Here is a 22,984-nt window from a genome sequence, read left to right as displayed (position 1 = left end):
AGAAAAACCAAAATAGCCTCAGATTGTTGACTTCTATTTAGTTTTAGGTCACTCTGACAATCTGTTTTAAGATGGTGAGTTTTTAACTGTTTAGAGATTTTCCAGAGGTTAAAAGCCTGAGTTGTCAAGAAGACAAATTAATCAAATATTCCTACGGAAATCACTTTGAGAAGAAGAAAAATAAAATAAATTAACAAACAAACAAACAAAAACGAATAGGAGGAAAAAAATCACTAATTTTTATGACACTTTCTTCTATATGTGACAAATGTGATTCCCTCTCTGAAATACTGTGAGTTTGCTTTATATACTTACAGTTATACACATTTAAAGCCTTGACTTAAGAAAGAATGGGTGTTCTTTCAGTGTTGGCTTTACATTTCAAAGGTTTAAGTATGAGTCATCAGACATATGGTGAACATACGATGGAAAGAGATACAGGCTACATGGAGACATCTCAAAAGGCATGTAAGGCCACGTCTACACTACGGGATAAAATCGAATTTGCTAAAATCGGTTTTATAAAACTGATATTATAAATTCGATTTCATGCGGCCACACTAGGCACAGTAATTCGGCGTTGTGCGTCCATGCTCCGAGGCTAATGTCGATTTCTGAAGCGTTGCATTGTGGGTAGCACTTCCGTAGCTATCCTAGTTCCTGAGTCTCCGCCCTTGGATGTCGGGTTTAATCTTAATGTGTCCGCGGAATCGGTAGACCAGTGATGAAACTAACCTCCATCGGTTCTAGGTAAATGTCGTCAGTCATTCTTCCTCTGGGAAACATCAGCTGACAATCCTTTCGCGCTGTTTTCCCTGGATTGCCCTGGCAGAGCATAGCATGGCAACCATGGAGCCCTGTTAGTTTTTTTTTCCGCACCGTATGTGTACTGGATGCCGCGGAGAGAGGAGACGATACTCAGCGCTACACAGCAGCATCACTTGCTTTGCAATGATAGCAGAGAGGTTACTGTCGTTCTGTACCGTCTACTGCGGAGTAAACTGCAAGAGATGACATTATCTCTCCTCTCCTGTAATGTCTGCTGCTATCATGAGTGCCCTGGTGAAAATTTTTGAAAGCAAAATTGGGATGCGCCACTTGGACTGAGTCATCCCTCCCTTATCGTTTCTAAAATAGAGTCAGTCCTGTCTAGAATAAGAGGCAAGGTTATTAGAGAACCAGGTATCAGAGAGCACAGCTGCTCTTGTCAGTATTTATAGGGGTGCCCCTGCAACAACCCCACCCGTGCTTCCCTCTCCCCAACCTTCCTGGCTACCATGCAGTGTCCCCCCGCATTTGTGTCATGAAGTTATAAAGAATGAGGAAAAAGAAAAGAGATTGGAGCAGCCTCCTGGGGCTATGACAGTCCAGCAGTACAGAATCTTTCTTTACACAGGAAAGGAGGGGGCTATGAAGTTCAGCTCCAGTGCTATGGATGAAGATGTTACGAGCCGTTCTGACATCTACTGGAGTAACTGGAGTCATCCATTTATCCCAGGCACCCAGCCAGCCTCACTCATGGCCCAGGAGCACTACGGGGCTGATGGTGAAGACGGATATCAGTCATATTTACCGTCTACCACGGGAGGGGAGAGAAGCGGATACTGTCTTCACTGCTGCAGCATCGCGTCTACAGCAGCATTCATACACATAGGGTGACATTGAAGTAGTTAAGGAATGATTTTTCCCTTTCTTTCACGTGTGGGGGGGAAAGAAATGAGGAGCTGCCCTGAACCACGCCAGACACTGTGTTTGAAGCTACAGACATTGGGAGTCAGCCAAGAATGCAAATATTTTCAGAACTGCTGTGCGATGTGGGATAGCTGGAGTCCTCAGTATCCCCCTCCTCTCATGAGCGTCCATTTGAGTCTTGGCTTCCTGTACGCTTGTCACGCAGCGCTGTGTATCCTGGAGATTTTTTCAAATGCTTTGGCATTTCGTGTTCTGTAACGGAGCTCTGATACAACAGATTTGTCTCCATACAGCGATCAGATCTAGTATCTCTCCGTACGGTCCATGCTGGAGCTCTTTTTGGATTATTAGGGACTGATCACACCGTTGCTGATCAGACCTCCACGCTGGGCAAACAGGAAATGTAATTCAAAAGCTCACGGGGCTTTTCCTGTTTACCTGCCCGCTGCATCCGAGTTCAGATCGCTGTCCAGAGCGGTCAGTGTTGCACTCTGGGATACTGCCCGGAGGCCAATAACGTCGATTTCCGTCCACACTAACTGTAATCCGAATTGTTAATATCGAATTTAGCGCTACTCCTCTCGTCAGGGTGGAGTACAGAAATCGATTTAAAGAGCCCTTTATATTAATGTAAAGGGCGTTGTAGTGTGGATGGGTACAGCGTTAAATCGATTTAACAGCTGTTAAATCGATTTAAACGCGTAGTGTAGACCAGGCCTAAGTTACACACTGAAAAAGAATGTTGCCATTTTATTTCAGGAAGCTCAAGAAGGGCATAATAATGTGGTGCATGTGGCTTGTTCACATTTTGAGCACTCTGTAAAAAAAGTGAACGTGATCTGACTATCCAAAAGAATGTGCGGCTAAGGCCAAATCCATTAAACACTATGGTACTCTCTGAGTTATGTTTAAAACAGGGAGAACGTTAGAGTTGTTCAAAGCAGGTTCTGCTACTCCACATATTTAATCACAGCTGATATTGGTGCTGGTATGGTATCTTTGGGGTACATTCAATAAGTACCAGTGACTATTGAGCAATAATAAATAAATAATTATGGATACCATTGATATCGTACTGACAATATGTTCTTAGTGGAACAAGTGTGTATTGGATGGGTGCTGTTTGGTGTTCAAATCTGTGTAATGGAGTTTTAGGAGAATTTTTCCATTATAGATTTGCTATAGAACAGATATACTCTCTCTTTCTTTATGCAGTCCTTGATATTTTTAAATCAAATTCAACCATGCACCACATTTGTACCAGCATGTGAATATGTGAAAAGAGACCATTCCAGAGCTGACAGACATGTGTGAGTACAGCAGGAAAAGAAGTATAGTATGTGCATCATTCTTAAGCAGGTTACATAGGGCCATATTATTAAAAGGAAGTTAGCTGCCTAAATGTGCAAATATGTTCCCAACGGAATTTTCAAAAGGATCAGGGATCCTAACTCCCACTGATTTCAACTGAAGTTAGTCACCTATGTAGAGATGGGCAACATTTTTTGACTAAATTCTCCTTGTTTCTTGACAAAAATTGCAGATTTAGGTCAACCAAACATTTAATGAACTTGTGTTAAATTTGCTGAATTGGTCAACCCCCACCAAAATAAATAAATAAACAAACAAATAAACAATTCCTAAAAAAAATAAAATGTGCTATTTCAAGATTTTATAAAGAAAATGCTTTGTCTTTTCTATTAAAAATGACTTCATTTTAAATTTTATTTTCTTTTTATTTAAAAATATATACATTTTAAACCTCAAAGTGAAAATAAAGCATTTCATTTCAGGTCTAACAAAATATTTAGTTCGCTCCAAAATGATTTTTTTCCAACTTATTCATTTCCCAATAATTTCAAAAAAATGTTTATTACAGGTCAACCTGAAACATTTTTTTTTCTGGAACTGTTAGCAAACCAAACAATCTCTTAGCACACCTCTAAGCATAGGCTCTTTTGAAAATCCCACAAGCTGTGTACAGGAGCCTAAATACTTTAAAAAAAACCTGGTGCTTAGTATTGTTTATAGATATCGGCTCAACAATTTTTAAATACATCTCTTATATAGCTCAGATCTTAGGAGGTTTTGTCTCTCTTGGGCTTCAGAACTGCATTCCCATTATTCACTCATATATATGCATACTGTTAGTCCACTTGGGTTGACCAATGCCATCAGCTGTCAATGTCTTTGTGCTCTGTATTACAGAGATCTTTCACATCTAAGCTGGTTATAGACAACCTGCTGTGTTCTTGCGCTCCAAAAGCCTTAAATGAAAGTACTTTCATGGTGTTTAGAGAAACACTTTTCCTTTTCTGGAATATAAAACCACACCACTGACTGCTGCTCACAAAATACACTGGGGCTCTAACATAGAAGAGCATCAGACCAGAGTTAAGATTGAACTGTAAAGATTGTTTGTATTTTCTGACTCCTGAGTCTTTTGTTCTTAGCCATCCCATTGTATTAACACCATTTTGATGGATTCTAAATCGCAATAAGAATGAAGACATTGACTTATTGGCAATTCTATGATTAGACTTCTCTTGCCAAATGTTTCTTTTTGCTTATATGCAGTGATCTAACATTTCTTTCTAAAAGAATATTGACTTTTTAAATATATCTTTTCCTCGCTACAATATTTCCTACACCCTGGACATAGCATGTAAACTAGTCTAACAATGATTGGGACCTCAGGTAATTCTTATGGCATAGTGCTGCAAATAACAGTAAAGAACAAGCATTTCCAATCCCCAGAATGCTAATAAATATCACATTAATTTCTAATTTCATTTTTTTCTTTGTAGCTTTTCAATACTAGCGCTGGAGCTGTTAAGAAATGGCCAAAAAATGGTGTTGGATAAAGACCTTAGCCTCTATGCTATGGCCTTTTAGTTGTTTGGTAACACTTTAGGGCACTGTAATCATTATATGTTTATTACAGATGGCAAAACGAATATAGGTATAAATATATAAAAAGGAGATTATGGCTGAAATGTTGACTCTTAACTCTAGTGGGTGCCACATATATAATAATGGAGAGTGAGAAAACAATACCATGTAGAAAATTTCAGTTACCGAAATCTGCCAGAAACTAACAAAGATAAAATTCATCCAGTGATTTTAAAAACTAAAGGACTTGCAAGGAAGCCTGGGGGTAGCAGTGGGGTTCATTGGAATTATTCTGCCTTCAGAGCTAAAGTCTCTTGTTGAACAGCTGCAACGTCAGGCAAGAAACAGAAGAAAAAGTTCAGGTAATAAGTACAGCTGCATAAAAAATGTCAGTACAAGAAAGAATATTTTACCATTACTTGTAGTTAATGGACTTAATATTTTGTGACTTCAAAATCCATTAGTCTTGATTTGGTTTTATTTGCCTTAGTAATGGCGATTGAAGAAAAAATGTCATGATAGTTTAGATCAAGATAATTAAGGTGGTATTTTATTTATTATTATATATACAAGGAATGATAATACATTAAGAAGCAGGATAGCAATGAATTGGTGTTAGGTTGATGTAAATGCAAGGTATGTCCAATGATGTCCATGGGCTTACTCTTCATGTAAACTAGTGTAACTGTAGCCTGAAATTGTCTTGATTATTATTATTTATTACAGCAGGATTAAAAACATTAGGTAACAGTGGGAATTAGAAATGACAAAAGACCTAGAAAGAGGTTTTATTTTATCAAAAACTGTTTGTCTATCTCTAGTTATAAGTGAAAATAGACATGATGACTATCTTTTGGTTGGATGGTTCTGGAAAGTTGAAGGTCAAAGGATACATTTAGCTTCCCCTCTCTCTCTCTTACATTATTTGACTAATCACTGGGGCTGGAACTTGCCCCTTCCCCAATTTGTCCCCTGCAGATTTTTTTTCCATCCAGCAGAATAATAGATTTTGCTGAGGATGTGCTGCAATTATACCTTTCACCCAGCAGGGGCTGCTGTGTTGTCATAAGAGAGGGCTGCTGGCTTACTACCAGAGCAGCCACCTTCACAGAGAGAAGGGGTACTTTGGCCTCGCCTCTCCCCCTCCAACTTCTACAAAGGTTCCTGTGTCTTGGACTCTAATAGATATGACCAATTACTATACTAGAGGGAAAAAATTCTTGCAGAACTCTGCTTCACTGGCAGTTTGGCTGCCAAGAAGAAAGCAATTTTTTGTCACAAGAGATCTCAGAAATCAGCAAGTTGAATTGCCAAGAAAGTGAAGGTGAACAGAGCATCAATATTAGATTAACTCAGTTGAGGTGGTGTCCCAGTGGATGGAGGAGCTGCATGTAAGTTTGCTGTTCACAAAATATTTGAAGGACAGGAATATATCTCCAAGCTGAAAAACAACATTAATATCAAATTATAAAACAAGCATGAAGGACCCCATCATTAATGATGAATGGAGTATCTTTCAATTTGCATCAAGCATGGAGCAGACAGTATTCAAAAGTAATTTTCAAATCATGGATCATCTACTGACAGTGAATCGTATTCTGGAGAATACACCAAGACTCTGCGTATAGCTTCCCCAAACCATGAAGAAACCTTTGACTTTCAGATGGAAAATAAATTAGTATTGAAAGTATTGGGTGACTGGATGGGTTGGAGGACAGAAGTATCATGCATCACCATCAGATGAATAGCAGTTACATTTATGATTAACTAGAAGGGTGAGCAGAATAGGACAAATGAAGCAATTAAATGTGCTTTAGTTTCATCATTTTACACAGAAGGAGACTGAAATTCAGAAGAGTTACTTGACTAAATTCCCATGGCCACACAGCAGCTCAGTGGTAGAACTTGGGATCTAAACTTCTGAGTTCCAGCCTTCTGTTCACTCCACTGAACAATGTTACTTCTATGCGACATTAAAGGTCACATATTGGATTTAACTGTATCAACAGTGTTAGATATTATTACTTTCATTATGCTTTTGAAGTGGTTTACTGCAATAAAGGATCAGACTCATTGCCTTTAACGCCAAAAGGGACCATCATGATCATCAAGTCTGACCTCTTGCACACCACAGGCCACAGAACCTCACTCACCCACTCCCATAGTAGGCTAGAGCCTCTGGTTGAGTTACTGAAGTTCTCAAATCTTGACATGAAGACTTCACAGTACAGAAGATCCACCATTTACTCTAGTTTAAACCAGCAATGACCCAGGCCCCACACTGCAAAGGAAGGCAGAAGCCACCCAGGATCTCTGACAATCTGACATGGGATAAAATTGCTTCTTAATTCCAAATACGGTCATCAGTTAGACCCTGGGCATGTGGGCAAAACCCATCTGCCAAACACCTGGGAAAGAATTCTCTTTAGCAACTCAGAGCCCTCTTCCTCTATTGTCCCACCTCCAGCTGTTGGAGATATTTAATAACAGTGGACATGGATGGGCCGTATGTCATTATAGTCCCATCATACCATCCCTTTTATAAATTTATCAAGCTTAGTTTTAAAACAAATTAGGTTTTTTGTCTCCATTCTTCCCTTTGGAAGGCTCTTCCAGAGCTTCACTCCTTTAATAGTTAGGAACCTTTACCTAATTTCAGTTTGGTGGCTGAACAAACAAATGGAGGGGATAGAGGGGAATCATTTCAGGCTCAAACTGAAACAAAAATATTTCATTTTTTTTAGCAAAACTAAATGTCAAAAATAGTTTTGGTTTGATTTTTAGTTTTTAAAAAGCATTTTAATGTTTATGTTTTTGATAAAATGAGGGAACTTCCAAAATGAGACACCTTTCCAGAAATGCTTTTTCACTCTGACCTGGGCCAAATGGGAATAGGAGCATGCTTACTTGCTGTGAAAATAAACAAAATGGCTCCCAAAACAGGCACACATGCTGCAAATGCAAAATTCACTTGTATTCTGGTTGAGAGTAACCCTGTTCATAGCCATTCCCCAAATAGATTAGTTCTGCTAACATCAGGAATAATACTTTTGGGAGCCTGGGCATATGGCCATTGCTGGATCAGAGAACTTACAAACACATATATGGAGTCCATATACTCAGGCCTTTTGACTCATAATCGAGAACACTTATCATGCCCCCCCCCCATCATCTTCCCACGCTTTTTGGACAGAGATAGCATTGTCTGTACTTTCCAAACATGCTTACTAACTGTATACAAACAAACAAGGTCTAGCTAACTCTAAACACTGGTACTCTGCTAGGATCTGGTGACTACTGAAATAGAAGACAGGTAGGACCACTCGAAGGTTTCCAGTCTTTTTTAAATGATATTCTCCAGTTCTAATATGCTAAAAATGGGTTGGATAATTTCCAGCCCATACTCCTGATTCAGGGAATGGATATTTTGGCTGTTGCTCCACACATTAACTGCTAGAGACAACCAATTCTTAGCATTGCACCACCAGTTACAAGCTCCAGGGGATCATCTCCATCTCCATCTCCCTGTTAAACTGCTTGAGGTGGATCACTTGATTCTTGTCACATATCTGACCAAACATCTCTTGCAGAACAATGGAAGCCTCACTTGCTCTCCAAGTAATAAAGCAGAATGATTGGAAGCTTGAGCCCTTTAATTATTATGCCCTTTGGATCTTAATTCTTTCGTGTGTCAGTATTTGATTCAGACATTATAGCAGCTTTCAAATCTCTGTTTTGTCGCATTTGTTCAACCAGGCATGGTCTTACTTATCTAAACTGCAAATTTAATTTTATTGTGAAGTGCCCTGAGATGCACAGCATGAGAGATGCTACGCAAATACAGTGTGATCGACTGACTGTTATGCTATATGTGCCTTCATTTCGTGAGGAGATGGAACTTTCCTATTCGTGCAGATTATGACATTACAAACACATTAAATTGAGGCCCTGTGTGATAAGACTTATCCCCTCAAATAAAATATTTTTGTCTTCTTTTCTATCTAATTTAGTAACTTATGGATTTGTGACTGCAGTCTGTGCTGTAGAATATGAATAAAAGTAGTAGCTGTGCCCAGTGTCCCTAGGTACTCTGGAGCTCTGAAACAAACTATAGATTTATGTTCACAGACGCGCACGCTTTTATATACTGTGTTTATAATAATGAGGCTTTTCTGTCTGTGAAGTGCAATACTTCTTAAAATTGTCCTCATTGTTCTTATTCATTATAGATCTATCCAGTCCTAAACAATTACTTAATTTAGTCTGTTTATTGTTATGTATTAAATGAAAGCAAAGGTACATGAGTTGATTGTTAATAGAGGAACAAATATTGCCCCTTTGTTGTGAATGGCCTGTTTGCAGCAGAGCTAGTGCAACTGTGTCAGAGGTAGTGGGACGCTGGGTTAAAAGTAAAGGGACAGGACTTTGGGGAGCCAGCATAAGGGATGCATATTTGTGTACCCCTTGTGTATGAGGAAGACCAGCTCCATTGAAGCTCCCTGCACATCACTGCACAGTGGAGATTTAAATCCAGATGGGAACTGGGGAAAAAGCTGAGCCTTTGGAGTGGATATCTGATTTCTGGGGCAGATGGGGAAGGAGAAACATTTATGTGTGTAGGACCGACCTCCTATTATGATGGAGAAGCCCGACTGTGCTTCGTAGGAGGCCTTCACAGACCAAAGATCTGGAAAGGACTGGGTGCTGTGTGAGCACTTATGAGCTGGAATTCCTGTTACACTGAAAGTCCATAAAGTTGCATTCACACTATTTCACCACATTCATGCCTTCTTATGTATTTTCAAGGGGAATGACAGATGAGAAGTGGACCTCAAGTGGCTGGCACTCTATAATCCCTTTTTGTGTGTGCTTCTTATACTAAACCTGCTCAAGACTTATTCCCCTTTGGAGTGAATGCACAAGAGATGCCTATAAGTCTATTATATGTGTCTGAGAAAGGACAAGTTAAAAAGAAGGGAAACACTCAAGGCCAGTCTGTGATATCCTAACTCACACTGAGTATACTTTACACCCCAAGCACTCTCACTATTGTCAACGGGATTACTCATAATGCTGGTACTACTCAGTGTGAGTAAGGGTACTACAGTCTGACCCTTCATGTTATGGTGACTCCCTAGCCTTTGGGAAAATTCTGATCTTAAAAATAATGAACACAAATCCTCCCATAAAAAAAACTTCCCATTATAAAGGTCCAAGATTGGCATTTGGACAATTTTTGTGTGTGTTTATCAATACTTAAGCTCCTTAAAGCACTGACTTTTAATAAAAGTGACTAGCAGCAAAAAATTACTCTCTCTTTGTTAAGGTGAGTTTTAATTTACCCATTTTAAATCCATTCAGTGTTTCCTTTTGTTCCTCCCCTTAGTCAAAATGTTTCATTTGGCCCACTGTAATAGGTTGCTACTAAGAGGTTCTATTATAATGAATAGAAGCTCATTGGTAACAGGGTGTCATTTAAATCTGTAGAAACTAGATAAAAAGCTGCCTTGTGCAAAAAAAATAGTGATTGAAGACATGGAAAGCCTATTCTAATGAGTTACTAGAAAGAGCCAATGGAGAAATCCAAACCTTCTCAAACAGCCCAGACAATGCAGATTCTATTTATGTATGATAGGCACATAATAGAAACACTGATCCTACTATAGACTGCAACAGCAACCATTTAACCTATAATTTGGGTTGGAGAAGGTCTGCTGGAGCTGCTGTCCTCACAAATGAATTCTCTCTTTTGATGAAACTAGGTCATTCCCTCGGTCTAAGCCTCTGCTATGAGAGAACAAAGTACTGTTAAGTATTTATTGCAATTACTAATTTAAACAGAGCAAAGTTGATGAGCCAAATGCTGACTTTTACTTCTGTCATCCTGTCATAGTTCACAACAGAGGAGAAATGCATTTCAATCACATTGGTACAAAGGAAAAGGGGAAGAAAAGAGGAGGAGATTTTGTCTTGAAAAATCCCCAAGGAAGTAATTATAAGGATCTGGTATGGATAAGGAAAACAGGAGTACATCTTCAGCTCAGGCCTTGCTAAATCTGAGTTGACAGATTGACTGAAGAGGCATTTTTCCCACAGAGCCCTGCCTCTGGCCTTGGTGTCTCCTGAAGACTTTCCTTATTCATGAATAGTGATTGCTAAGATAAAACAAACCAGGAACAGGGTAGGAAACCTTTAAATAATCATTTCTGGATAACAAAGTATGAGTGAATCCACTTAATTGGTTTTTTTTTGTCTTTTTCTGCCCTCCCCCTCAATGGTTCCTATTTTCTCATCTTTTTTGCCAGCTAACCCCCAGCCCCGAAGATACAATTTTAAAAAGTTTAGCAATTCATCCATTGTTTAATATGCAATATCATTTTTAAAAGCCTGTTGTGTTCTCCTGCCTGTTATCAATGGCCTCAGTCAATCTATAGCAACATCCACTCCAACTAATCTTTTTTGTAATCTTGATCACAATAAGGAGGGCACAGGCCTTTTCTGCACACTAGCTGCATTTTTTACATGAGCTTAAGAAGAAGTGTGTTTTGCAGTAATCCAATGCACAGAAGCAGAGCCCTGGATAACAGTGAGCAGGTCTTCATCTGCAAAAAAGAGAGTATAACCTCCTGGAGAACCACAAATAATAAAAGTAATCATTTTACTTTGTAATAAAACTAATCAATTTACAACTACTGCTGTCTGACCATCCAGAAGATACTTGGGGCCCAAAAAGCCCTGTAGGTTACAAACCTGCACAAGAAATGAGGGCACAGCACATTAATTGTGGGCACTGATAAAATCTTGGTTGCTTCCTCAAGGTGCTTCCCCTTGCTACTGATATTACCTTAGTTTTAATTCAGTTAAGACTCCTTCAGCTAGCTCTCAGCCTTAGAGTAGCTTATTCAGATACATTGGAGGGGTCAGATTAGAATCAGGGATGTGGTTAAATGCCACAGTCAGGCTCAGAATTAATTACATATAACTGGACACTGGATGTGTAGGCAGCATAGTTATGATGAAATACTAAGATAGCTAGATAGATCACTGAGTTCTCTAATAGCTCTTAGAGGGTGCTAAAGTTCTGGTCTTGATGCTATACTTTTCTGTTTCATATAGCAGAAAGGACTTAGGTTAGAAGTCCTTCTGCTGCACAATTTATCAACTTCTGCCAGCACTAGATTGCTGAAAACATTTGCAAAGTTTTCAGTGCATCTGGTCTGAGTTTTGAGTTTGTAATGGTACCCAAACCAAGTGAGGTTTGCATGATTTTGTCTTTCATTATGTTTCAGGATGCTCTAACTGTAAATTGTTCTGTGCATATTTGTTTTTTTCCTACTTATATAACTATATTTGCATAGAGATAACATTTGACCTCTCTCTCAATATAATTAGATACAGACTCATACACATGATAGCTCCTGCTCTACGAGTTGATACAGGTCAGTGACTCTGACTTTCAGAATCTAAGCTCTAGGATCCTCCCTGCAAGGTGGGAGGTTCCCAGTGCTTGGGCTGCAGCCCAGGAACTAATGTCTACACCACAGTTAAACAGCCCCTTAGCCTGAGCCCCATGATCCTGAGTCAGCTAGCTGTGAGGTTTTATTAGCAGTACAGACAAACAATGATGCTCTTTGCAGGAGCAGAGATCTGCTAATGAAGATGAGCATGCAGGATCAGGACATATACTTACTGCTCCCTTGGAACATACATACAAGCTACACAAAATACATTTGTTGCCATTCTAAATTTTAGCACAGAATATTTTCTGATGACATTACTAGCCACAGGAAAAAAAACACTCCAACATTCAGTGAAAGCCTCTTCAAAAAGCTGTTCCGAGAGTAACAGATCTTCTGCAGTGGAAAAGCAACTTACTTTACTTTTCAGTACCATGAAAGGCAACCGTGAAATGCAAGACTATTAATATTTCAAAGAGTTCTGGTGACACAATAAATCATGAAGGTGAAGCTTGTATGGTCTGTGATATTACCAGAAACTCAAGAAGTATTTATAGCCTTGTTCACACTTGCGTATTTTTTATCATATATAGAATATATTGATCCGAACATAAATGGAAACAATAAAAAGCTATAAAATGTGAAATAAGGAAATATTCTCCCTTGTCTCTTTATCTTCTTCCTGATTCAGTCACTCATGCTCTTTTTCCATTCTCTGCTCATTTCTCTTTTTTTGTACCCTCCCTTCACTCCATCTTTTTATATCCTTATTTATGGCTCTTCATTCCTCCTTTGTGTTCCTGTCTGAAGTTTCATCATTCTGATTAGCAATAAGTATCTGAAATGGTGCAGACATTTTGTTTGTTCTGAAAACCAATGAATAATTCAGATTCTTGCATGAAGATTAGCTGCCCTTTCAAGCTTTCTAAAGTTTCCCCTCCCTCAATCTGCTCTCTCTCTCTCTCTGCGTACGTCTACACTACGGGATTATTCCGATTTTACATATACCGGTTTTGTAAAACAGATTGTATAAAGTTGAGTGCACGCGGCCACACTAAGCACATAAATTCAGCGGTGTGCGTCTGTTGTCCGAGGCTAGCATCGATTTCTGGAGTGTTGCACTGTGGGTAGCTATTCCGTAGCTATCCCATAGTTCCTGCAGTCTCCCCCGCCCCTTGGAATTCTGGGTTGAGATTCCAGTGCCTGATGGGGCAAAAATCATTGTCGTTGGTGGTTCTGGGTAAATGTCATCACTCATTTCTTCCTCCGGGAAAGCAATGGCAGACAATCATTTCGCGCCCTTTTTCCCTGGATTGCCCTGGCAGACGCCATAGCACAGCAACCATGGAGCCCCTTCAACTTCTTTTTACTGTCACCATATGTGTACTGGATGCCGCGGACAGAGGCGATACTCCAGCGCTACACAGCAGCATTCATTTGCCTTTGCAAGGTAGCAGAGATGGTTATCGGTCATTCTGTACCCTCTGCTGCCCTATTGTAAATTGGCAAGGAGATGATGGTTATCTGTCGTTCTGTACCGTCTGCTGCTGTCATGGGTGCCCCTGGCTGTGGTCAGCTGGGGGCGCAAAGACAAAAATGGGAATGACTCCCTGGGTCATTCCCTCCTTTATGGTATCTAAAAATAGAGTCAGTCCTGCCTAGAATATGGGGCAAGTGTACTAGAGAACCAGTGTATCAGAGAGCACAGCTGTCCATGTCAGATCCCGCAGAAATGATGAGCTGCATGCCATTCACGGGGTGCCCCCTGCAACAACCCCACCGTTGCTTCCCTCCTCCTCCAACCTTCCTGGGCTACCGTGGCAGTGTCCCCCCCTCCATTTGTGTCATGAAGTAATAAAGAATGCAGGAATAAGAAACAGTGACTTGTTAGTGAGATAAAATGAGGGGGAGGCAGCCTCCAGTGCTATGATAGTCCAGGCAGGACATTAAGCCAGGCAAGACATGCGTGTGGGGAGAGGAGCCCAGCATCCCGCTGCTATGATAGTCCAGGCAGTACAGAATCTTTTCTTTACATGAAAGGGAGGGGCTGATGGAGCTCAGCCCCCAGTTGCTATGATGAAGACGGTTACCAGCGTTCTGTACCATCTACTGGGAATGACCAGGAATCATTCCTATTTTTACCCAGGCAGGTGCCCCGGCCAGCCTCACCTGAGGCCAGCCAGGAGCACTCACAGGCTGATTGGAGGACTGACTATCAGTCATATTGTACCGTCTGCCACCGGGGAGGGAGAGGAGCGGATACTGCTCCTTTTTACTGCCGCAGCATCGCGTCTACCAGCAGCATTCAGTAGACATAGGGTGACATTGAAAAAAAGTCAAGAAACGATTTTTCCCCTTTCTTTCACGTGGCAGGGGGGGAGTAAATTGACGAGCTATATCCCTGAACCACGCCGGACAATGTGTTTGAACCTACAGGCATTGGGAGCTCAGCCAAGAATGCAAATACTTTTTGGGAGACTGCTGTGGACTGTGGGATAGCTGGAGTCCTCAGTCCCCCCTCCTCCCTCCATGAGCGTCCATTTGATTCTTTTGGCTTTCCGTACGCTTGTCACGCAGCACTGTGTAGCTCTGTATCATAGCCTGGAGATTTTTTTCAAATGCTTTGGCATTTCGTCTTCTGTAACGGAGCTCTGATAGAACAGATTTGTCTCCCATACAGCAATCAGATCCAGTATCTCCCGTACGGTCCATGCTAGCTCTTTTTGGATTTGGGACTGCATCGCCCCCCATGCTGATCAGAGCTCCACGTTGGACAAACAGGAAATGAAATTCAAAAGTTCGTGGGGCTTTTCCTGTCTACCTGGCCACTGCATCCGAGTTCAGATTGCTGTCCAGAGCGGTCACAGTGGAGCACTGTGGGATACCGCCTGGAGACCAATACTGCCGATTTGTGGCCACACTAACCCTAATCCGATATGGTAATACCGATTTTAGTGCTACTCCTCTCATTGGGAAGGAGTACAGAAACTGATTTAAAGAGCCCTTTATATCGATATAAAGGGCCTTGTTGTATGGACGAGTACAGCGTTAAATCGGTTTAATGCTGCTATAATCAGTTTAAACGCGTAGTGTAGACCAGGCCTCTCTCTCTGGTATCAGACAGCAGGACTTGGTCCTAAAAGTTGAGCAGATCTGGGTGAAGCAGTATTGGCAGAGGCTGGAATTTTCAAAAGCACTTAAGGGACTTAGGAACACAATTCCAATTGCCTGTCAATGGGATCTGTGCTCCTAAGTCACTTGGATGCCTCTGAAAATCCCATCCTTGGAGACCATTTTAATTGAAATTTTAGAAATGTGCAAGTGTTTTTAAACTTTATTTGAAATCCTTCCCTCTTCCCCCTGGAATTATTGTTCAGAGATTACACTTTATCTTTTCTCTGATGTGTTGATTGAACTATCCCCACATCTAATGCAGTATAATTATTTAGTCCAGTTCCCAGTATTAGCTGGAAAAGGAGTGATGGACACCCATTGGCAAGGAAAATCAAACACTACAAATCCAAAGGAGTCCTTGAAATCCCAGATTTTCAGCAGGAAGATGAAGGCTTTTATGAATGTATTGCAGGGAACATTAGAGGAAGAAACATTGCAAGAGGTCAACTGATAATCTATGGTGAGCAAATTGAATTGTTTTTACATAGAGTATGTTAGCATTTGAAAATATTCTGTACAAGACAAAGATAATGAAGTCCATTAGCCCCTTGCAAAGAGATATCAATGAAGAATATAGTTTCAGGTTAAGCTGATTAATAAAAGATTGGAGGCTTGAAATGACCTCTGAATTACAATTTAAACTTCAGCAAGTACAAGATATTGTGTATTAGTATCAGATTGAAAAATGTAGGCTGTGCCATGCTGCAGCTATGAAGGTTAATATAAGGCAGAAAGGAATCTCGTGTATTTACATGAAACATTAAGGGATGGATAGAAAATTTACTCTCAGACCGTATCATGGGGTCAGCATGTAGCTGTGATGTCCCATGAACATAGGGAAGGAACTGTGACCTTCTGATTTATACCAGTAGCAGATTCCTTCACTTACCATCCTGGTTTAGCTATGTTGAGCAATGTGTTGTAGAAGGGAGTCATTCTCCAACTACCCCTTGCCCACCTGCACAGAAGTGTAGAGTAGAAGCCCTGTGAAACCAATCCCCACTCCTTTTCTATGACCCAAGATGCATGTAGCCCACACAGGAAAATCAAGAGGCATCTTATCACCTTTGCTTTCATGCATGGGTACATAGGACCAACCCACATTATTTCCCTAAATAGCAAACTATGGCAGTCTTCTTTGTAGGCCAGAAATAATTTTAAAATGAGGAGAGTAAAGAATAAAACAGGATAATGAGACATGATCATTTAAAACTAAGCTCTCTGATCCTGCAGTTGGCTGTATGTCAGCAGACATTTCTTTCTTTCTTTAGGAAACTTTCATTCTGATGTTCAGAGTCTGGTTTAACTGACGGACTACCAATCACCAAGTTAATGTCAAAGCATAGGTTTATGCCAGGAACAGAACAATTTGCTGCTGCTTTAATTGCTGTTGATGATGATGCTTTGGTTGGGGTTATTTTGTTCTCACTGTCTAGTTGTTTTCATGGAACGTGAATCAAACGGTTGTATTACATTTAGCAGATTACCTTGCCATGACTCATAACTACAAATTTAATTATACAATTATTAATGGAGTAAATGCAATTAAGATTTCAAGCTTATTAATTATACTTTGCAATTTCATTCATAATTGTTGGTAGGCAATGAAATGTATATAAATAGCACAAACATTTTCACAAGCACTTTTCATGATTTTATAAGCAGGCTGGCATGATTTGTGAGTGATTTACTTCCTCACACTTAATTCCCACACTTTTGCAGAAAGTTCTGTCCATTTCCTCTACCCTGTGTCTGTCTGACCTATTTAGACGGTAAGTTCTTTGGGGCAGGAACTGTCTGCTACGTTGTATTTGTACAGTGCCTAGCACAATGGACTCCATTCTTGGTTAGTCCTTGGGCACTACTGTAATAAATACGGTTCATAATTAACGGTAAGCATGGTCAGCTTTTACCAACTTGCTCTTTTCTCACAAATGTACATCCCCAATGGAGGGATTGGACTCTAAGAGTGCTTTGCCTCCATGGATGAACAATTTGGGGACACAGAGTCAGGATTCAACCTGTGTATCAGGAATAACACTGGAGGGTATTTTGTCAAACTATCTTGTTCTGATCATCCCCTGAAATTACAACGATCTTCTTTGTTAATTAAGGCAGAACTGTGACTGGCCCTTACATTGGAGAGTGAGATGATATGGGCACAAACAGCCTCTCTGTGTTTTGAACACCCTGCCCAAGTGTCTCTTACAGGAGAACACAGTGACAGCTCCCTGTATATGCCTCTCAGGGATGGCTATCAGCTCAAAGGAGGCAAACAGTAGCAAGGAATAGGTGTGATTGTGCTCCTGCTCTCCTCTGTGCTAGTCTCTGGAGCAGGATTAGCACACTAGGGAGAGCAGATGTCATCGTCCTGTCACAGTCCCCTGGTCCACTGAAAAGTTCACAGAGGGATATTTCCCAGTGCACCCCCCAAGAATGCAGTTTGTTATTTATTATTATGTAAGGTGACCAGATGTCCCGATTTTATAGGGACAGTCCTTATAGTTGGGGCTTTTTTTTATATGGGCTCCTATTACCTCCCACCCCCGTCCCAATTTTTCACATTTGCTGTCTGGTCACCCTATTATTACTAGTATTATTACCGTATTGCTTAGGAGCCCCAGTCATATACCAGGATCCTATTGTGCTAATCGTTGTACATACATGGAACAAACAGATGCTCCCTACCCAGAGAGGTTATGATCCAAGTATAAGATAAAAGACAACAGATGGACACAGATAGACTGGGGAGTACAAGGAAACAATGAGACAATATTGGTCCACCTGATAGGCTGTAAACTGAGCAAGCCAAAAGCCTGAGTTCTGTTTACAATTGTTTGCACTTTTTGTCTTGTTAATACAGCGCTCCCTCAATGGGATAAAAAAATCCAAAATGCCTATCTGTCTCTCTATGACAGCTTGTTTTGGGAATGTAAGGCAAGTGGAAAACCAAGTCCTTCCTACAGTTGGTTAAAAAATGGCCAACCCTTTATGCCAGAGGTAAGACACAACATTTTTTACATTGTTTAGCAGGTGGGTTTGGCTTTGACTTATCTAAAAAAACTCAACCCCGATCATTTTGTGAGTATTGTTGCCCCTTGTTAGGTAAAATTATCAAGTCTGTCTTTGAAGAAGAAGATGTTATTTACAGCCTGCCATTTTCTAATGGTATTCTTTTAATAAAAGAGGGATAAAATACTCTAAAGTCTCACTAATATTTTTTATAATACTTACAGTACATTGTAAACGGAACACTTCAGGCAACAAAATGAAGAATGTTGTTGCTCAATGGACTAAATGGATAATTTGCAGGAGAATGTATAGTGAGTGTAATAAAATATTTACTCTGTCACAGCACTATGCTTGCTGAAAATATCTTAGCAAGCTGCTTTCCACCCTAGGGTTTATTCTATAGTATAGATCCACTGTTTAGCAAACTACTTATTTCTGACCACAAAGCTAGTGATCTCTACATTATTTCTGCTTTTGTGAATGTGGTGCTTTATTCTTCATTTTGTCTGAATAACTCAAAAAAAGAGTCAGTTGAGACATGGGGGGCGGGACAATTCAGCTTCTGCTTGAACTGCTTGTATTACTTTTTAAAAGGGGTTTTAAATTCATAGATTCTCTGCTAAAAAAAGAAAGGAAAAAAATACATTGAGAGAATAGCAAACACCCTGCAGGTAAGAACTAAGTATGCAAAAGATATCTGTAGTCAGAGTCTTGAGGAAAAAAGTGAATAAGTAATGCAATGTTGTTAATTAGTTAGCAATATACCAGCTACATAACCCCAGGCTATGCTTTCCTCAAATTTTCAATATAATCAAGGTTGGATTGGGTCAGTACTTGGTTGGGAGACCTCCAAGGGGGAAAAAAAAGCAGGATGCTGAAGAAATTGGTTTTGTTGACTCAATAGGTGGCATTCTTTCCTATGCATCGATGTAGTAACAAGAGGACATCAAATAATCTCTGCAACTAGCATTAGCTTTTACTATTAGGAAGTTACATGAAATGCATTGACTAGTTCACAAATGTACATTTTATTTTAGATGCATACAGTATTTCAGCTGAAAATTCTATTACATACTGTAACACTGTATGGTGCGCTCTAAGTTCTATGGAGGCAGTATAGCCAGTCTAAAAAATATAATAATAAAACAAATCTCTTGCTTCCAGACCTGCATTCAATGATGGAATTTATATTCTGTTGTTGTGGGTTTCTTTCTCACTGATTCATTTTGGAGAGAGTACTCTCTCTTGCTTTTTGGTATTCTACTTTACAGTGTGGTTTTTATTATCCCTGGAGGATAGTGATAGTAAGACTTGAAATATTTGGTTTTAAGTTATGTTAGTAGAACGGAGCCAGTTTTATTGTGTGCTGAGGAATAGTGAAGAAAAAAATTGTTTAAAGCATAGAAACAAAAATATGGGCCACATTTATCCCTAGTGTATGTGTGTGTGTTCTTTTTATTTCTTTCGTTGTTATTTTTTCTTCAGCAGCACTACACCATTGATTAAATTGGCCTAGTAAAAGCTGAAATTCAAGCTAAGCATATCCAGCCTCCATTAGATGATCTGTGCTGGCTGCCTGTTGGTTTGCAGATGAAGTTTAAGGTGAAGACTGTCATTTAAAGCCCTAATTGACTTGGGACCTATCTACCTAAAATACTTATTATTTTACCCTTTAATAACAAGGATACCAAACTGTAGTTATGGATCAGATTGTTGGATAGTAACTAGATGTGTTCACAAATGGAGTATATCATTACATGATCCAAAGTTGGAGGACTAAATGTGCGTAGCAATGGAAAAGAGTCCGTTGACCTCCAAAATTTTATTCTGATTGTGAAGATCTGGTTGTTTTCACACGACTCATGCCTTAAATGTTTTAGGCACTATTATTTAATCTGCTGGACACCTGAAATGTTTAACTGATGACTGAGGTAAGGTTTAAGGAGAGTTTATTTTTTTAACTAACAATAAATAATGTTGTATGCTGTTTGTAGCTGTATTGTTCCCAGGATATTAGAGAGACAAGGCGGGTTTGGCAGTCTTTTTCTTGGACCAACTTCTGTTGGTGAGAGAGACAAGTCTGCAAGACAATTGTGATGCTGTTGTAATCTACCCTAGCTGTATTCTCTGTCTCAGGGTACATCTACAATACCCGCCAGATCGGCAGATAGTAATCGATCAGGGATCGATTTATCACATCTACACTAGACGTGATAAAATCGATCCCTGATCGCTCTGCCATCGACTCCGGAACTCCACCGTGGCAAGAGGCGGAAGTGGAGTTGACGGGGGAGTGGCAACGGTTGACTCGCTGCCGTCCTCATGGCCAGGTAAATCGAACTAAGATGACCGACTTCAGCTACGCTTTTCACATAGCTGAAGTTGTGTAACTTAGGTCGACTCTCCCCCCACCCCTAGTGTAGACCTAGCCTCAGTCTCTACAGCTGCTTCTCTGTGTGGGAATATGTGAGTGTTAGCTGGACAAATGGCACAGCATAGTTTCCTGCAGGTTATGTGGCATGTTTATGATTTGTAGTAAGGTAGCCCTTGATTATAATTCTTTAATCATTAAGGAAAAGTCTAGAATAACAGGCAGAGTGACTGTTGGCAAATATCATATTAGTTCCATGATTTAAAAAAAAAAAAAGAGGGAAGATTTATTTGGAGGGAATTAGCTAAACAGCAAGGGAAGAGGAGAAAGCATTGAAGAGAGGAAGGTGAAGGGAGGGAGGACAGGAGGGAAGGAGAAATGAAGGGAGTATGGTGGGCAGGGGGAGGGAGGCTGAGGTAAGTGACTCTTAAGAAGGGCATGAGTGACTGTTAGAGAGGGCAGATGAGCGGTTGGAGCAAACAGCCAACTAGCAGAGAAGAGAGAATGTCCAAAGTAAAAATTGAGAAACAGTCTGTTAACATAAATTTCCAAAGCCCCTAATGCAGCTGCTTCTGGATCTGCTCCTGCCTGCTGTGTTTTTGGCTGCACTCTGGAGCTTTTCTCTTCCCCAGATCCACATGGATGGAGGGGAAGGGTGGACTAATGGGTCTTAGTGCCTCTGGGAAGGAGTCTCCCTGCAGATTTCTGTCTCTCACAGGGCCGGCTCTAGGCACTAACTTTCCAAGCATGGGGGCACTCTGTCTTTTTCTTTTTTGCTTGGAGCAAAAAACCTGGAGCTGGCCCTGGTCTCTCAGGTGCTGAAGTGGGTAAACCCCTTGGGGTCTCATTTCCTGCCTCCTCTCATGGTGCAGCTGTCCCTGATGCAACTGCTTTGGTGTCTGCTTCCTGTTAAATCATAACCCTTTAGCTGTCAATGCAGCAATGCCTTTAAACAATGTGACTTTAGCATGTGCTCATAGTTAAACATATGTTTAAGTGCTTGGATGAACTGGGGTCTTAAAGCTAGAGCTGGGCAAATAAATTATTTGGTTTGCAGGCAATTTTAATAAATTGGAAGAGAACTCATTTTGGGTCAAGCTAAAAACAATTTTTAAAAAATGTTTGGCAAATCAAAAAGTTGAAAAAATAGTTAGGGGGGGTGTCAAATGATTTGATTTCAAACTTTTTAATGTGTTTTTTTTTAAATAAATTAAAGAACATTTCTAAAATAAAGGTAATTTAAAATAGAAAAAAAAGTGTTTTCTTTTGTTCTTTTTAAATTTTTTAATTGAAACAATTAAATCAAAATCTATACAAATTTGCATAATATTTTGATGTTGCTGAATTTTTCTCCAAAAAAAAGTTTCATGAGAAAATTTTTGCCTAACTCCTCTTATTTCATTACAGCCATCATGTAACCTTTTTTTTTCTAAGACATATATTTGAGCTAAGCTACTTGGCTTTATTTATTTTTAAATTTTCATAGTGTTTTAATAAGCATTTAAAAATAACAAAATCTCAACTTCTGACTCATGACCGCCTGCTTTTATGTTCACTTCTTCAAACAAAACGTTTGCTTGTTTTTCCTTTATTAGGAGAGAATTCAAATAGAAAATGGAACTCTTACCATAAATATGCTGAATGTGTCAGATTCTGGCCTCTATCAGTGTGTTGCAGAAAATAAATACAATACAATTTACGCCAATGCTGAGTTAAGAGTGATAGGTAAGTAAATGAGTCATTAAAATAAGCAGATAGCAGCTAGAATGTAAAACTAATTTCGAAATTCTGAAATGGAGAAATGAAGAGAGCTGACTGAATACTGCAAAAACAGCTTTGTGGACTATTTGAATTCCACAAGGCTGTTTAGTTCAGCTATGTTTGTATCCCTTACTATTAGCAAACATTTGGGCAAACGTGTTTTGTTTGCATGAATGTTTGGGGGAAAGGATGTTCTTTATCGGTATATTCATGTGAACAGCATTTCTGTGGGTGAACAAAGGTGCTTATTGTGTGTTATTCCTTACTTGGTATTTGAAATTATTATTTGTTATTCTGCAATTTAAAAACATCAGTCATCATTTCAAGTGAGCAAAAATATCATGTGATTTAAGCAAAAAGCGCAATTAGTGCATATAATCTCAATATGAATTTCAACAACACCCACACGTGGGTGAAATTCATGCCTGCACAGAGAGTCATTTTGCAGCCCATATAACAATCAGGTCCACCTCAAGCCATCAAAACCCGATCTCCAATTGCACTAAATGTTGTGCAAGTCTTGTGCTGCTTCTCTCAAGAAGACTGAATTTCACCAACAAATTATTTGACAAATATCTGCAAATAATGAATGGATTTCACACATCAGGTTCAAATCATGAACAGA

General features: G+C 39.8%; 1 protein-coding gene across 3 annotated transcripts in view; it reads left to right on the top strand.

Moving 5' to 3' along the window:
- CNTN6 (contactin 6) overlaps positions 1 to 22,984 on the top strand; it is a 232,854-nt gene that overhangs the window by 148,186 nt on the left and 61,684 nt on the right. For all 3 annotated transcript variants that reach the window (XM_032794620.2, XM_032794622.2, XM_075073115.1), the window contains 3 exons: positions 15,491 to 15,675; positions 18,079 to 18,215; positions 22,194 to 22,323. In XM_032794620.2, the coding sequence (XP_032650511.1) occupies positions 15,491 to 15,675; positions 18,079 to 18,215; positions 22,194 to 22,323 (452 nt within the window). The remainder of the gene's footprint in view (positions 1 to 15,490; positions 15,676 to 18,078; positions 18,216 to 22,193; positions 22,324 to 22,984) is intronic.

The sequence above is a fragment of the Chelonoidis abingdonii genome, chromosome 17, assembly GCF_003597395.2.
Source record: "Chelonoidis abingdonii isolate Lonesome George chromosome 17, CheloAbing_2.0, whole genome shotgun sequence".
Taxonomy (NCBI): domain Eukaryota; kingdom Metazoa; phylum Chordata; order Testudines; family Testudinidae; genus Chelonoidis; species Chelonoidis abingdonii.
This window is presented reverse-complemented; position numbering and strand designations above follow the sequence as displayed.